Genomic DNA, 16,156 nt, shown 5'->3' with positions numbered 1-16,156 from the left:
ATTCTAGGCTATCATTATACTGAATAGAAGCCGAAAAAATACTATCTATTTAAAAACTAACTACGTTCTAAGCTAAATGGTCATACCTATATCATACATCACTCCTCATCCTTATCGATAAAGATACTTTAACTGTCATTATCACGCGATTCCTAATACCCGTGTCTAACATACTGCGCTCAAGTGCAAATACGGTATAGTTTAGTTTTGAATGCTTCTACTTTACTTCTGACAAGTAACATCTGAATTGATATGTGTATATTATTTTGCTTGGAACTTCTACCACAAGTTATTTCTTTTCAAGTTTCATTCTTCCTTTTAACTTTTTAATTTATTTTGTCCCATAGAGATGATATAATTCAGCATTTAGTTAGTAGTTAGTGGGTAGTGACCCTGCCTACGAAGCTGATGGTCCCGGGTTCAAATCCTGGTAAGGGCATTTATTCGTGTGATGAGCATGGATATTTGTTCCTGAGTCATGGGTGTTTTCTATGTATTTAAGTATTTATAAATATTTATATATTATATATATCGTTGTCTAAGTACCCTCAACACAAGCCTTATTGAGCTTACTGTGGGACTTAGTCAATTTGTGTAATAATGTCCTATAATATTTATTTATTATTTATTATTTATTTATTATTTCGCATTTCTACCTTTAGTGATTTCTAGTTCAAGTTGCATCTCATGGGTGCGCGCCTCAGAAGATTGGCATCCTTGACATCGCTGTGGTTAGACGTTTGTTCATGACATGGCACTGCTAACCTCTAAACCTAACTAAGTGGTTTAGTGGCCATAAATATTGTCCGCGTTGAACTGAAGTTTGTTTAGCAATTACTTGCATGAAGACGTAGCCATAAGACAAGGTTTATGGAATACTGAAGAGTAAAAATGTATCAGGTGACAGTTGCGAAAGAAAATTTACGTGATCAAATTTCCATACAACAAATTAAAGTAGGTATGTACTTCTGGTGACCGAAGAGCTGGCGGCTTCCTCGCACAACGTATCAGTATTGCGATACAACGAGGAAATGCCGCCAGCATCCTTAGTACAATGCCTCAAGGGCCTATTTTAGATATAAGCTAGTTATAGTAATCATCTGTATATATCCATTATGTATATTGTTATTGTCAATAAATAGACTCATAATTCAAGTAGGTATAAAAGTTTGATTAGAACTCAAAAGTGACCCCATAATGTATCGTGTCGCGAGCGACTCAACAGAAATGTACTGCGCGCAGCTTGACAACGTACAACATTGTGATGCGGTGTAAGCAAGCGTGCAAGATGTTTGATTTGACATACAGAATTTTATTCTAGCCATCATCATCATCATCATTCGCTTGCCCTTATCTCGTTCATTTGGGGTCGGCGCAGCATGTCTTTTTCTTCTATATCTTTCTGTCACCCGTCATCTCATCATTCACTCGCGTTCGTTTCATGTCATCTCTCACACAATCCATCCACCTTTCCCTAGGTTTTCCTCTCCCGTTCCATCCCTCCACATTCATTCGTAATACCTTTCTCGTCACATGACTTTCATCCTTCCGCATCACATGCCCATTGCCAATTTTATTCTAGCCAATCAAAAGTTTTATTGACCAATCAGAACTATTTTTTTTATAGCGGGTAATTGCGTATTAAGTAATATTCAAAGCTGCGGGCGGGGTATATTTGTCGAGAAGAGATAACTTTCAGTGATATATGTGTCAGGTTAGTGTCTTTAATATGGATCGTTTTTCTAGGTCAAAATAGTACTAATAGCTTCTGTTATTGGTGTTTTTACTGACGTTTTCTTTGGACGAGTTCTCATGGCTCTGGTACGCTACAGCGAACATTGAAGTTCAAAGAATCTTCATATGTTGCTCTTTTATCTATCTCTAGAAATAACTCAAATGTTGGCTGAATAGCTATAATTTTCGGTATTCAGCATACGCAGCGAATGAAACAATGCGCAAAGTACCAGCCATCCTCGAATACTTCTCTAAATGGTGATCTATATCTGTAGCTGGGGAGCCGGCGATGCTAAATGTGTAGTTATTTGAGCGTCATAGAGATCTATTGGCATCGAAAGATTAGATGATAGGAAGGAAATAAGTTTATATAAAGTTTTCTTTTATGCCGAGCAGGAAAGCGTCTACAGAATTTTTTAAGCTTCGGGGGGCTTGATTGAGGGTTAAAAATCGTTAAGTAGATTGTGAATTTGGTCGTTTTGGTCCAAGTCAATTTTATAATTTTTCTATAACTTAATCTGATAATTTAGACTAAAATGATCAAATCCACAAATTGCTCAACGATTTTTTGAACCACTCGACAAGCCCCCACCAACCAACGGCTCAGCATATATAGTTAAAAGTGGTTAAGGTAGACTCCACAGGGTAGCAAGCAGTGTTGGCCGAAGGTTAATTAAAATTGAAAATTAACCATTACAAATTGACCCGTAATCTGTAACCGTCCGTTACGGTTTACGGTTTAATTTGTAATGCTTAGTTTTCAATATTTTTAATTCTAATGAACGTTCGGCTAACACTGGTTGGTTGGACCCGGGCATGTCAATTCAATTCAATTCAATTCAAATATACTTTATTCATGTAGGCCTAGCAACAAGCACTTATGAATAGTAAGACAGTATTACATATAATTATCTTAATCTAATTATCAGAGCAATTTATTGATGTTGTAAATATTATTCCATATATAATACTAATGAATATAATTCATAGATCAAATTTAATACTAAAACTTTCACAAAATATAGTCATGCAAAAAAAAATGTATAAAAAATACTAGTCTAGATTGTTTCTAGAATAAATTCTAAATGTCAAACAAATATAATAAAAACAACAAACTGTCCTTAAACTACGTCCAAAAGAGTGGTATGGGCATTGTGAATGTCATCTCGCTTTGTGTGGTAGGGCACAGCCAGTGGATGTCATTCCAGATCTAGAGCAGGGCCCAACTGGGGAATTACCTCCACCTTACAGAAAACAGCAGCCAAATAACACTAGACCCTACTCATAGTATTGTGTTCCTGCCGGTGAGTAAAGTTGCCAGAGCTGCAGTTGCAGAGAACGAGGGGGGGGAGGGGGGGGGGTAGGGTCGGCAACGCGCATGTAACTCCTCTGGAGTACATAGGCTACGGAGACTGTTTACCATCAGGCGGGCCGTTTGCTTGTTTGCCTGTATATTAATGAATTTGTGGGGGTTTTCTTTTAGTAATTGCTAACTTTCTTGATGGTAGGTAATGTTTGATTGAATGCAAATATAGCTATTGTATAAATAAATAAAAAGTAGATGCTTAGGTATTGTGTAGGTAATGAGATAAGCATTAAAGATTTAAATAAATGATAAATCTTAGCTACGCAAATGGTATTTTGTTTAAATATTTTGTCATATAATTAAACTTGAGTAAGGAATTTGGCAAAAATTTAATTTTTGGTTCAAGCTTTTATCGCTGACTGTACTTTTCTTTCCACAGGCAACTAATACTCATCGAGACAATTCTAAAAACCCCAAACACAATTAGGTTACGTTGTTTTATCACAGAGTTCCTATGGCCACCTCCTGTCTCCATCATCAGATCATCTCGATGGTACCATAATATTGCGTTGTCACCCGACTTACATACTCGTATGTGTGCAAATTTTCAGCTTCATCGGAAACCGGGAAGTGGGTCAAATTTAACTTGCAAGATTTGATTACAAACAGACAACGGTCAGGCGAAAGTAAATAAAAGCTTATAAAAAGTAATGATTAATTTGTAAAAATCCATCAAAACAAAACGTCGAGATTTGCCGTTTTATAAACCTGATATATTATGATTATCAAACATGGGAAAATATTTACAACAATTTAGTAATAAGGAGAGAAAATTCGCGACAAAAATACTTGTAACCCCAAAACATACTGTGCATTTGACATTTTGAAAGACCTCTGTCTACATTAGCGCCCCTAGCAGTGAAATTAAACGAGTTAGCTCTCACTGGGCAGATGCTAGTAACGTCATAAAATGCGCAAGTCCGTAAAATTCAAATATCAAACATTTATTCAGCAAATAGGCCACAGGGGCACTTTTACATGTCCATTTTTACAAACAATAAATTAAAAAAAAAAAAACAATTTCAAATATCGAATCTATGAAATAATAAATACTTTATTAGAGATGTATACTGTCTCTAAATGTCAAATTACACAAAAAAAAAACTATGATAAAAAAATAAAACCATAAAATACTAAAATTCTTTAGAGATGTATAAGTCTCTAAGTGTCAGAGATAAAATATAAAAATATATATTAAATTATCCTTAGAGATGTAGAGGGTCGCCAAGGCTTGAATTCTTATATAAATAATTAAAAGACAAAAAAATTAAAACAGACAAGAACCGAATGAAGTGTCTCACGTTAATGTCACTCAAAAGTAAAGTTACATACTTTAACATAACCTGTACCCCGTGTAAGCTTAAACAGACCGGTCTTCACAAACAGCAAAATTCGTTGTTAAGTGTTAAGAATTATCTTAATTAGTTAATAACTTTGGGCACTATGAATATATTGCAGCGGGCTTAAGATGGTAGCGCGTTTTTCGTCTGTTATTACTTTCTAATAAGTAAAGGTGTCGATAAAAGTGCAACCACCATATCTATACAGCAATGGCAGAAACTCAAAAATAATATTTAGCATGCCTGTGCTAATTTGGCTTTAAATTTTTTTTTATTAGGCAAAGGTAAGCATTTGAAAGAATGAGTGAAAGAAGGTTAACAAAGAGAGTGTATAAGGGAGAAGTAGAAGAGGGAGCTGGAAGGGGTAGACCTCGGCGGACTTTCTCTGATCAAATCGGGGAAATCCTGAAGAAAGGCCAGGTCAAGAGTACCCTAAACCGACGAGCGTGTATGAGGAATGTCATGAAAGTGAAGGAAGCGAAAGAGGTATGTCAGGATCGTAGCAAGTGCAAATCCGTGGTCTCTGCCTACCCCTTCGGGAAATAGGCGTGATTATATGTATGTAGGTATGCATTTGACCACAATCTCACCTGATGGTAAGTGCCGATGCATTCTAGGATGGAACATGCTGACCTAAAAGATGTCTATTCACTCTCGATTTTCATTCCATAAGCTCAAAGAAAATGTCGTATATAATTACGACATTTATACGAAAAAGTCTTTAAAAATTAACATAAAACTTACCTCATAAAACATGTAAGATGACAGCAAAACTTGGAAAGCATTATACGCCACCAAGGCATTCTTCAGCTTAAAGGGTTTCTTGTTTTCCATCCATAGCGGACCTATGACCATGACTATGGCCAGGTACGCTATGACCATGGCCAGGGTGGGGAGGGGCGTGTCGAAGAGAAACCATCCTTGGACCCGAGGATCTGGAAGAGGAAGACTTTATAAAAAAAAACAAAAAGGGTAATGATGAACAAATGTAACTTTTCCACTTAAATAAATGATATTTCTTTACCAACACAAAAACAATGAATTGCAAGTACAGTCAGCATCAAAAGTAGCGGATCAAATAGCGCTTCATAAGTATCTACCATTCTGTAACAGCTTAACAAAAAGTAATGTCTTTAATATTATAACATCTAAGACTGTAAAAGATATATTTTTGAACACGAATTTTAGAAAATTATCTACATTTTGAAAAGTTATACGGAATGAATGAAAGTATACGGAATATCAGATACTTTTGGCGCGTTGTTTCATCCGCTACTTTTGATGCTGACTGTACAATAAATAAATCAGGTATAATTTATAAATTATGTGTGCAGTAAAATGGATGAGACTCAGCGAGACCGCTGATTTTCAGAGCCCAACTAAAAAACTGAAAGCTAATTCTTAACTAAGTTATTAAATAACTAACTAACCTAACTAACTTACTAACTAAACCAGACGAATAGTTCGCTGCCAAGGCGATGTTATTGGACAATTTATTCTCTGTTACTCTATTTAGTTTTACTAATAGAGTAAAACATAGTTTGATAATAATACATAGGTAGGCACCAATTAACGAGTTTGATTTTAATAGTGATGTTAATTAAAGGTATTCAAAAATAAAACTGTCAGCCCTATAAGTTGAACAGTACTAGAAGGATTAATCGTGTAACTGGTACGAGAGGATACATGTAGGAATCAACCATGCAGCGGAGCGGAAAAGAGATTTGATTTCAACTCACATCCATTAATCACGTCACAAGAATTTATAGGTTTTTTTTACCACTCCCCCCCTCCCCCCCCTGGTCACACTTGGTCACAATTGAAAAACCCCTGCCCTCCTGGCCTGACGACACATTTTTGATATTACATTTTATGAAAATATTTTCTATAAAGGAAATGATAGTAATTTTATACCACAAAATGAATTATGAAAGAAAATTATACGAATATAAACGATTATCGTTGCAAAAACTTGTTATTTATCTTTGCAATCAATAAAAAAAAATCGGTTACTGATGGGTGATGTTAAAGTGATGTCACAAAGTATGTGTCTCCCCCTCCCCCTTGTCACAACAAGTTCCATTTTCTTGACCTCCTCCAAAGCAGCGTCCGAAATCATCCTGACACAAATCACTACTTTTAAAGTTTTGACGAACTTCTAGACATTGACACGCATTCAAAATTACACCAATGTAGGCAGCTGTCATGGGCTTTCAGAAAAAGCTTTCAGAAACGACTTTCTTAGCTAACTATAGATATTGCAAGATAAAAATAGTTAGCTGCGGAACGATTCTGAAAATATATTTTGAAGTGTTGATACATTTCTATATATGGAAAGTACTCGTAATTATTAGATCATCGAAAACCGGAAATCCAGAGCTTTCTTCAGAGCTTTCCAAACCCAATCAAATCACTTGTCAAAGTCGTTTCCCAAAGGCATCTTTAACGTCTCAGTGCTCGAGATTAGGGCTTGCAATGCTTGAATCTCGGACAAATTTTCCGATATTACAATCCGGCATTGAGACCACTATGAATATCGAAAATAGTAGAATTGGATTTAAGTACTTTAATTAGATAGATCCAGAGAGGGAAATGGGGACTACGTTTGTATGGAAAGGCGGTTTCAGGGCGGCCGTCTCCTTTCGACTTAAGAGGCAACAGGAGTGGTCATTTCTCCATGCAAACGTACTCGACTGTCTCCTCCGTGGTTTTTGAAGCTAGAGCAATGTTTTTTTCAACACAAATTACTATCAGTAATATCTGTGTCGGAATGTTTTGCTTTTTTTGATATTTTTCGGTTTTTTAAGACGCTAGTAACTAATGCTAAAAACAAAGTATAAAGCAAAGCCATACATGTCCAGAATCCTACCTACGCGAAACTTTTCAATTAAAATTCCTTAATGAAAGATTTCAGATTCTGTACTAGTAAGGAAAGAACCAAATTTGAAAAACGCAACGTTTAAGCATGTTTAAGTCTAAGGAGAGACTTTGCCTCCTTATGTGTGTTCTACCGCTTGTACAATGGGCTGCTTGTACAAGAATTGTTTGACATGATGCCCACGGCTACTTTCTATCACCGCACTGCCCGCCGTCGGCAGGGTGTTCATCCTCACTCCATAGAACCTAAATGGTCACGCCCTGTGAGGTTTAAGAGGAACTTCCTCCCGCGCACGCTCCGGTTGTGGAATGAGCTACCTGCCGAGGTTTTCCCGAGGGTCTACAGTATGAGGTTCTTCAAAAAAGGAGTGTACAGATTTTTAAAGGGTCGGCAACGCGCATGTAACACCTCTGGAGTTGCAGGCGTCCATAGGCTACGGTGACTGCTTACCATCAGGCGGGCCGTATGCTTGCTTGCCACCGTCGTGGTATAAAAAAAATGTTTTGCATTAAGTCTATGAGCCATTAAAGTTATTATTTATTTTTACACTTGATAAAAAGCAATCAGGGTTTCTTTTTCTCATCCGGCTATAATGAAGCGCTAATAAAATAATTTTAATCAGTTGATTTAATCTTAATAAGGCTTGAGTTGTGGGCACTAGTCGGCAATGCATATGTACCTCGTCTGTATTCCGTCGCTGAACCTTGGAATACCTATCATGGAATGAGTGATAATAATAAAAAAACAACGGGTTGCACTCCGGGAGTGCCGGCAGAAGTGAAAACTCGAAACGTTGTGCATTTTTGATATTTTGGGATGGTTAGGGAACAATTTTGCACGAATTGCTTTAATTATCAGTATAAAAGTACTATCATTTATGTGGTAATATACAATATTAATGTATTACGCTATCGTATACAAACATGACATTTTATATTACATTTAAAATTAACACTTCAGAACTATGACAATTCTTTAACATTAAAAAGTTTATCTCTCATAAAAAATCAACTTCCACCCATAATTTCAACGACTCTTACACCATCATCATTTAGTAATAATGATGGTTCTACCAATATTGAACCATCATGGAGTTTTTCGATCCGGTCACGTATCCGTCTTACGAATTTTCAATCTTACGAATCTGTTATATATAGAATAAAAGCATAAAATGTGCATAGCTCCGCTAAAAAAGTTTTCCCTTCAAAAAGTTTTTTACATGCAATATCACCGATATGCAATATCGTTAGTTAGTTACATCAATTATCTATCGATAAAGCAATATAAAGCTATCTCGCAAACCAACCATGGCTCTACGTGAAAGTCACGGACGCAACGTATCTGCCTTACGTTTACGTAATACCGCGTAAAAAGAAGCAGTGAAATTGTGAGGTTTACATGGTTATTATTATGGCGGTTTGATATAACGGCACTAATTTGGAATCACCTTTCTAGTCTTATACAGTACTGTGGTATTGTCACTGGACTGGATGTCTGTCGATACCCCCCGTCAGGGGGGTATGAGGGGCCGCTTCTGCCTTCCGGCTGCGGCGGCTGTCGCGGGTCGCTCCCCACCGACCGGTGGGGAGGTCAAATGGCCGTCTTTTGGGGGACGTTGTGTGTGGCTGGTGTGGGCCAGCTCTTCGCTACCGATCGTTCGTTGTGGTATTGTCATAGTAGGGTAAAATAAGGTTTATGGTAAGAATGGGTGAAGATCGTGCTGTAAAGAGGGCGGAAGGGAGGTATTTGGGTCGACCAACTGGACGCCGCGCTGTCCTTAGGCCATCTTAAGTATCGGTGGGCGGATAGAGTGGAGGTAGATCTCCGTTAGCTCGGCGTCAGTGAAAACTGGCGTGAATTCGCGCAGGACCGGGTAAAATGGCGTGCTCTTGTGTTAGAGGCCAAGGCTTATTTTGGGTGATTCCGCCAAACAAGTATTAGTAGTAGTATGGTTTATCGCCAAGTGGTCGAAAAACACACAACTTTAACGAAGTGTCTATGGTGAGAAACCATGTGTTGCCTGATAAGCTGTCAATACAGTCGGTCCTCTTGTAGGTACAAAGAGGAGGTAGGCATCGAAAGTAAAAAGTATATCTCTTAAAAAGTTCCTATTCACTCGTAAGTAAATTATGATATATGTATTGCCAGGTAGGTACGAATGACAGCAAATTGACAGGTGGTTAGACTGGATACTCTGGATAGGTCCTAGTGCTACCAAATGGTCGGCGCGGCATACCGCAAGGCTGCTTGCTGTCTCCTTTTCTATTTTCCATACTCATAAACTCGATTACTCATATGTGCTCATATTTTATATTCATCTAGGTATGCACCTTACCTTACCTTAAAATTATTCTCAGAGTGAGCTAAATTATCTGCTCTGACTCACGCTAGACCGGGCCGGGGCCGGGCCGGAGTTTCCGGCGGCGTCGCTTCGTTTTCTATGGAAAGAACCACGTGATCACCGATCAGCCGTCATAGAAAATGACGTGTTGGACGGTTGTGCCCGGGTCCGGGCTGGTTTAGCGTGAGTTCGTTTCCTAACAGCGATTTGTAAACAGTTATGATTTTAACTTAGCCACCCAATCTATCATTGGCAGTGCTAAGTTAATCTCTAACAAGAGCGGACTTTATGAACCTCCCACCAATTATGTTTAATGGTGTTCTGATTTCATCATCTCTGCAACCTTGGTATCTACACTCGCCATCATGTATCTCACAGCGGCAAAGGTGTTCAAAATATCTGAACATGCACTTTAACGTCTTGATAATAACTTTGTTCAGATATTTAGGATCTCATTGGCCGTGAGCGTTATACCTAACTATATATCTATTGGCGAGTGTACCTATAAACCACACCTGTACACTACCTGTGTGTTTGGATCACTTTTTTCTGCAGGAAACATCAAAAAGGTCTTTTTTTTTTTCGAAAAAAAAATTAAAATTAGCGGCGGTAATGTAGGATTACAGCAGCAGTATTGCAGCGCGACATTACTGCTGATTGCATTCCTGCCGAAAATAACAATATCGATGTTGCTGCCCGGATTTTGACATTTGCGGCGGCAATGCAGTCGCATTAATATCGCGCTGAAATACTGTAGCAGTAATGGTGGTGTAGGTTGAATCTGAACGGTACCTTAAGTTCCCTTCCAAGTTTTGGTAGGGACTTTGGTGTCAAATCGGTGCAAACTTAGCGTGGTCGAACTATGATTACACGAACTCTAGTACATAGCATGCTATATTTTTTAATATGCCGAAGGCCGTTCGTCGACATTGCTGACATTGGCGTCATAATTTAGCACGCGGTAATCATTCATTCTTTTAATTCATTCAGCTGAGGTAAGGTCATGGAGTAATTTGTAAGTGACCTGAAGTTATTGTGTCTGAGAACTAATGAGTATAGGGTATACTTTAATATTATAGCTGAAAGACGGGTCCAGACGGGTGTAACGTGTAATGTAGTCAATGTAACAGAAATTCTGCGTGTGGACGGCACTACTACCATTACATGGAACGCTCGTGCCCGATCCATCGGCTGTCGGTTTATAGCGCGAACACAAAGGCGCTCGCAGTGCCGTCCACACGTTGACACTATATTTCACGGAAATATAATATAGTTAAAGGATACTAATAAAATAAAATGAAATAGTATTTCTAAGATTGTAAGTACAGTTGTTTCATGAAAGCTGGCACGAATGGAATTTACGAAACTTTCATTATATAATAATAATAATAATAATAGGGGCAGCTTGTGGCGAGCTGACGGTGAGTGGCGACACCGCGGACCCCTATTCCAGAGGGCCCTTTTATTAGGCCCTCGCCTCTGCGCTTGCCTTCACCGGCCGGCCAGAGTGGAGTCGCAAGAGCGGGACCTATGCTCCAGGTTGGAAGTGTAAAATGTCATAACGCCGGCGGCCTGCTGAACGGATTACCGGGATCTGGCTTCCGCAGACTCACCTCTCGACAACCTCACAGCCGCTCCAAAGTGTTGCCCTATTGTCGCACTGTGCGTGCGGCCGTTGTGGGGCCCACTCAATGAGTTGGCGAGTCACCGCCTGTCTTACACAATTCCGAGACTGATTGTCACGGCAGGTGTCCGCTAGTCTCCTCCCATAGCCTATTATCCAGTCCATCCAACTTTCAAATCAATAGCCTTATGACCTTAGATCCCATCGCAGCACAAAAGTGCTGCACTGCAATAGTCTTTGCACCTGGCGGGGACCATCTCCGGATGTATCATATTGTGCGCTCGGAGATGGTATCCGCGACGTGTATCCCTTGCTTGTAGATTAATTTGTCTTAAAGGGCCTCTGCGCTGTTGGCTTCGGCCCCACGTATGCCTCCCAAAGGTCCGGGAACCCATGGTCCCGAGATATGGTAAGATAATATTCTTTATTGTGCACAACGAAAACATGATTAAATACAGTAATTAACATAAAAAAAAACTAAGCAACAACAGGCCAACAGGCAGGCAGGTCTGGTGTTATATGAGTGACACATGTAAAAGTATACTGTCAGAGCCGCCATTTTATTGGTTAATTCAAAGCAGAAAAAAATACCAGTTTCAATCTTACTTTTACGCAGGACACCTGCTGTTCAAGACGATAATTTAAAGACCTTGACTATGTATAGCCAACAAAACTTCTAGCTTAGCACCCTGCAGAACTATTATACAATCTGTGCCTCTTTGTACATTCTTTCGTTTCGGAGGCCAAGATTCTTTTTGGATCGCTGAGCCAAAGCAGTTAGTTAGTTTAGGGGTGCTAAACTAATAGTTTTATTGGCTGTACATTTATACATCATTTTATTAGATATTAAGGATATCTCAAACGATCTTTTAGTTTTGTTTTGTCAAGTGTTTGACAAGTGACAGATAGTTTTGCCGCGGTTTTGGAAAAATGTGACATTGACAGTTAGATTACGACTGAGAGGAAAAACTCAAGCGATTGAAAGAAGGATTTGTATTGTTTTAATTGTAAAAAACTCAAAGATAAATAAACTATTGTAAACTACTTCAGTATTTCAGTGCGTTAGCTATCAATTTAGTTTTCCCTTGAAATAGCATATCATTGAAAACAAAGCCCGAGTCAAGACTCTGGTGTTAAGTGCTCCGTACCACGCATCGTTCGTTGATATTCTACGAAAATTAAAAAATAAATCCAATACAACCAGCAGCGGATAAAACAAGTCGCCAAATCTGTCGTCCTGGAATTATTTTCCATACATCTTCACATTTCGCGTTTAAAAGTAGGTATATGTCATAGTGTAATTGTTCTACATATGCTGTTACATACATTTTGGCTGTCTGACCTTGGCATTGCCTATGGGAGAGTAATTTTTTTTCGCGATTTTGAAGTTGGTCCCATAGTAAAAGTTGCTCAGTATGATGTATATATTCACCCCGTAAATTATTGCATTTGTTTAGACTTTTCTGATCTCGTTTTGTTAAAATATCAAAGAATGATAGATATTTTTGACGCGGAGTCTGATCCACAAGTTTTGATGCTGGCTATACTGCCCTACTAAGCCAAAAAGCGCTATCTCAAATGAAAATTAATTGCTAATGTATACTTTATATTCTGATAATTATATTTCAAAAATCATTTGCAATTGAAATAACGCTATATGGCTTATATTATAAAAGATCGATAACTAAACGACATGTCAAAATTGACGTTTATTTCGATTCCGCTGTGATCCCAATAAGATCTATCTACGATATTTTTAAAGTCAAAGTGACATTGGTTGCCCGAATCGAGCTGCTTCTGTCAATCATAACGGCATACAAACGATATCTAACTGAGAATTTATCGAAACCAGAACTTATCGTTATCGTATCTCATTCTTAGAATCCGGTCCATAGTAGAGCAGTGTACCCCTAAGAAACTGCCATTTCTAGTGCCTTTTTCTATTTTTTATTCGTTTGTATTTCGAGCATTACATCCTCAAATATGATCATTTAAGGCTTAACGGCTGTTCCTCTCACTTCCATCTGTCCGTGCGTTAAGCCTTTTCGAGTTCACGAAAGTCACGGTCTAGTTGACTTGCGTTCACACACTTTTTTAATGGCGCTTATTAAAAACACTTTCATTTTGCATTTGTTTGAAATAACATTTTATTCTTTAATTAGCCTTCGTTTGTAATATTGTGAAAGAAATTACTTATCTAAATATGAAGAATTTGTTGGCTTTTAGAATGAATTCTTAGGTAAAATATTTTACAATTTCAATTATACTACCTAATAAATATATACCTAAAGTAAATAAATAAAAAAATAATATCCTGTTGGATTTTCGATATTTTAATTAGCTGTTAATCATTTTTAAACAAAGCTGATAATTATGAAATGGTCAAAGAAACATAAACTTTATTTCGGTGCTAAATTACAAAATATATTTCCGATATATCACTATTTTCATTTTATAGTTTCAATTCCATATTTTATAGGAACCATTTCAAATCTATTTAAAAGCTCTCAGATCGGACATCAAATGACATTTCAATCACAAACCATCGAATATTTAGTAGTTAGTTAAATTAATTAAACATCATAGTCAAGCATCAAAAATGTAACCCGGTTTACGCCGCACGCTGCCGGAAATGATCTGTGATTTGACTTTGACATGATAGTGAAGTGTGTACAAAAAAATTAATTCGATAACAGATTTTTAAAATTTAAATGCCTCTTAGAATGAAAATAGAGTGTTATTGCATTGTGTTTTACACATTTTTTAAATACGTTCTGAGATGAGGCATCTGCTGCGACCGCAATTTTTTTTAAACTTATATGTGGCATACATAAAGGCAATCGAGTTATATAGTTGGAAATAAATATGCTCACCTTGCATTTAACGACATGTTTTATTTATGTAATGCCTTAATATCGAATCAATCAATTATGAGAATAATTCTGTAGTCCTTAAGAGACAATGTTACAGAAAAATAAATTTAGGTACCTATTTCATAGCTCCTATAAATTATTAGAAATCATGAAAAAAAGCGACTTTAAAATAAAATGGCAAATAAATTATCGGTCATCAAACGTCATATTTTTATTGGTTAACTTGACATATATGACTAAATAAGACCAATAAAATGCTAAATAAAACATACCTGACACTTTTTCGGCTGCCAGCCAGTATTTTTCAATAATAGTGGTCCAATTGCTGTCCGAATAGTAATCGTCGATAGCGATTTTCACAAAACCCGACATTTTCGATAACTCACTGCACTTGTCCTAGTCACTTCACTGCACTACGAACGAATTCAATTATTGTCTATATCTTGCTGGTGCCGGCAATAATTTGCCGTTCTGAAGTCGTCACCTGTAAAAGAAAAAGTTAGGTTAACTTTTTTATCGCATCTATCATTGATATGCTTGATACCAAGTTTTTTTTTGTTTTTAATACAATAGTTTTTTTTTCTATGATAGGGTTTTTCGGATTTGAAAAAACACCATTGTATTTGAAAACAATAAGAATTAAGAATTTAATTAATATTGCCCTTCATAAAGTATAGTTTTAATATCGGCTTGTTGTTTAAAAACTAATATAGTTTAATTAAATCATAATAAACAGTGGGTGTACTAATAAAGAAACTGAAGTTACTTATAAAGATCAACGTGTCGTTCAAAATTTAATTTTCACACCTATATTTCGCGACGGCGTAATTCAGCATTTTTACACGAATTTTACGAAGCCCATTTCACGCGCACGTCTCATTTCTCCAAATGAAAGCGAAAACTTGAGCTTCCCGCGAAAGTGCGCGCGCGCCGCGAACTCGACCACAATTGAATAGCCCGCCACTGCTCGACCAATCACGAGATACGTCACGCCATGCCACCACAAGGACGAATATCATTCGTTGCGTCAAGCGGAATTGAATTTTATTACCGTTGTAAACAAATGATATTTCTACGAGCGGCTGCGTGGGTCGCTTGACTGGTTTGGCGGTTGCATTTGTTTTCTAACTGCCCGAGTTTTAATACTTTTTCTGCGATTTTTCATGGTTTCTTAATAAAATAAAAAATGTTCGACTAATTTACAAAACTACTAGTATATATTAATAAACTTCTAGATCTCACAAGTTTTATAAATCAGTTAATATAAGATTTAGTAAATGTGTTCCTCTGTGTCATACACAGTAAAGTCGTGACTGTACATGGGAAGGTTGCGGCTGCACAAGAGATTGTGTCCGAACTACGGACCCGTCTTCAGACCTTCGCGTAGCCTCGGACAACGCGATTGTAATTGTGGTTTCGAAAATTAATTAAGGACAACAAATTACTATGAACTCGTATTGCAGAGATATGAGTTATTATGTTATTTATATTTAATGTGATTCTTTAAAATTAGTCACAGGATTTGAGAAAAACATTAATGTCTTTGTCTTAACAGATGCGTGTTTTTGGGGTTTTTATTTAGAAAATAAAGTAGAAGATATTGTTTTAAAATTAAGTTTTTATAATATCTTATTTTAAAGTAAAAGTTAGAGATCTCACAAACATGCAATATGTTATTTCTGACGATGTGAGATTACATATTTTATAAGGTTCGATAATAATAAATAAATATTAATAAATAAATATTATAGGACATTATTACACACATTGACTAAGTCCCACAGTAAGCTCAATAAGGCTTGTGTTGAGGGTACTTAGACAACGATATATATATATATATATATATATATATATATATATATATATATAATATAAATATTTATAAGTACTTAAATACATAGAAAACACCCATGACTCAGGAACAAATATCCATGCTCATCACACGAATAAATGCCCGTACCAGGATTTGAACCCGGAACCATCGGCTTCATAGGCAGAGT

General features: G+C 37.1%; 1 protein-coding gene across 1 annotated transcript in view; it reads right to left on the bottom strand.

The window, feature by feature from the left end:
• Positions 1-15,116, bottom strand: part of LOC133533828 (elongation of very long chain fatty acids protein 7-like) — a 45,983-nt gene extending 30,867 nt beyond the window's left edge. Inside the window, exons 1-3 of the mRNA XM_061872886.1 lie at positions 14,964-15,116; positions 14,429-14,640; positions 5,185-5,375 (exon numbers count right to left, since the gene is read on the bottom strand). Of these exons, the coding sequence (XP_061728870.1) occupies positions 5,185-5,375; positions 14,429-14,528 (291 nt within the window). The 5' untranslated portion in view covers positions 14,529-14,640; positions 14,964-15,116. The remainder of the gene's footprint in view (positions 1-5,184; positions 5,376-14,428; positions 14,641-14,963) is intronic.
• Positions 15,117-16,156: the final 1,040 nt, after the last annotated feature.

The sequence above is a fragment of the Cydia pomonella genome, unplaced genomic scaffold (genome assembly GCF_033807575.1).
Source record: "Cydia pomonella isolate Wapato2018A unplaced genomic scaffold, ilCydPomo1 PGA_scaffold_206, whole genome shotgun sequence".
Lineage (NCBI taxonomy): Eukaryota > Metazoa > Arthropoda > Insecta > Lepidoptera > Tortricidae > Cydia > Cydia pomonella.
The sequence above is the reverse complement of the archived record's forward strand: the minus strand, read 5'-3'. Positions and strand labels throughout refer to the sequence as shown.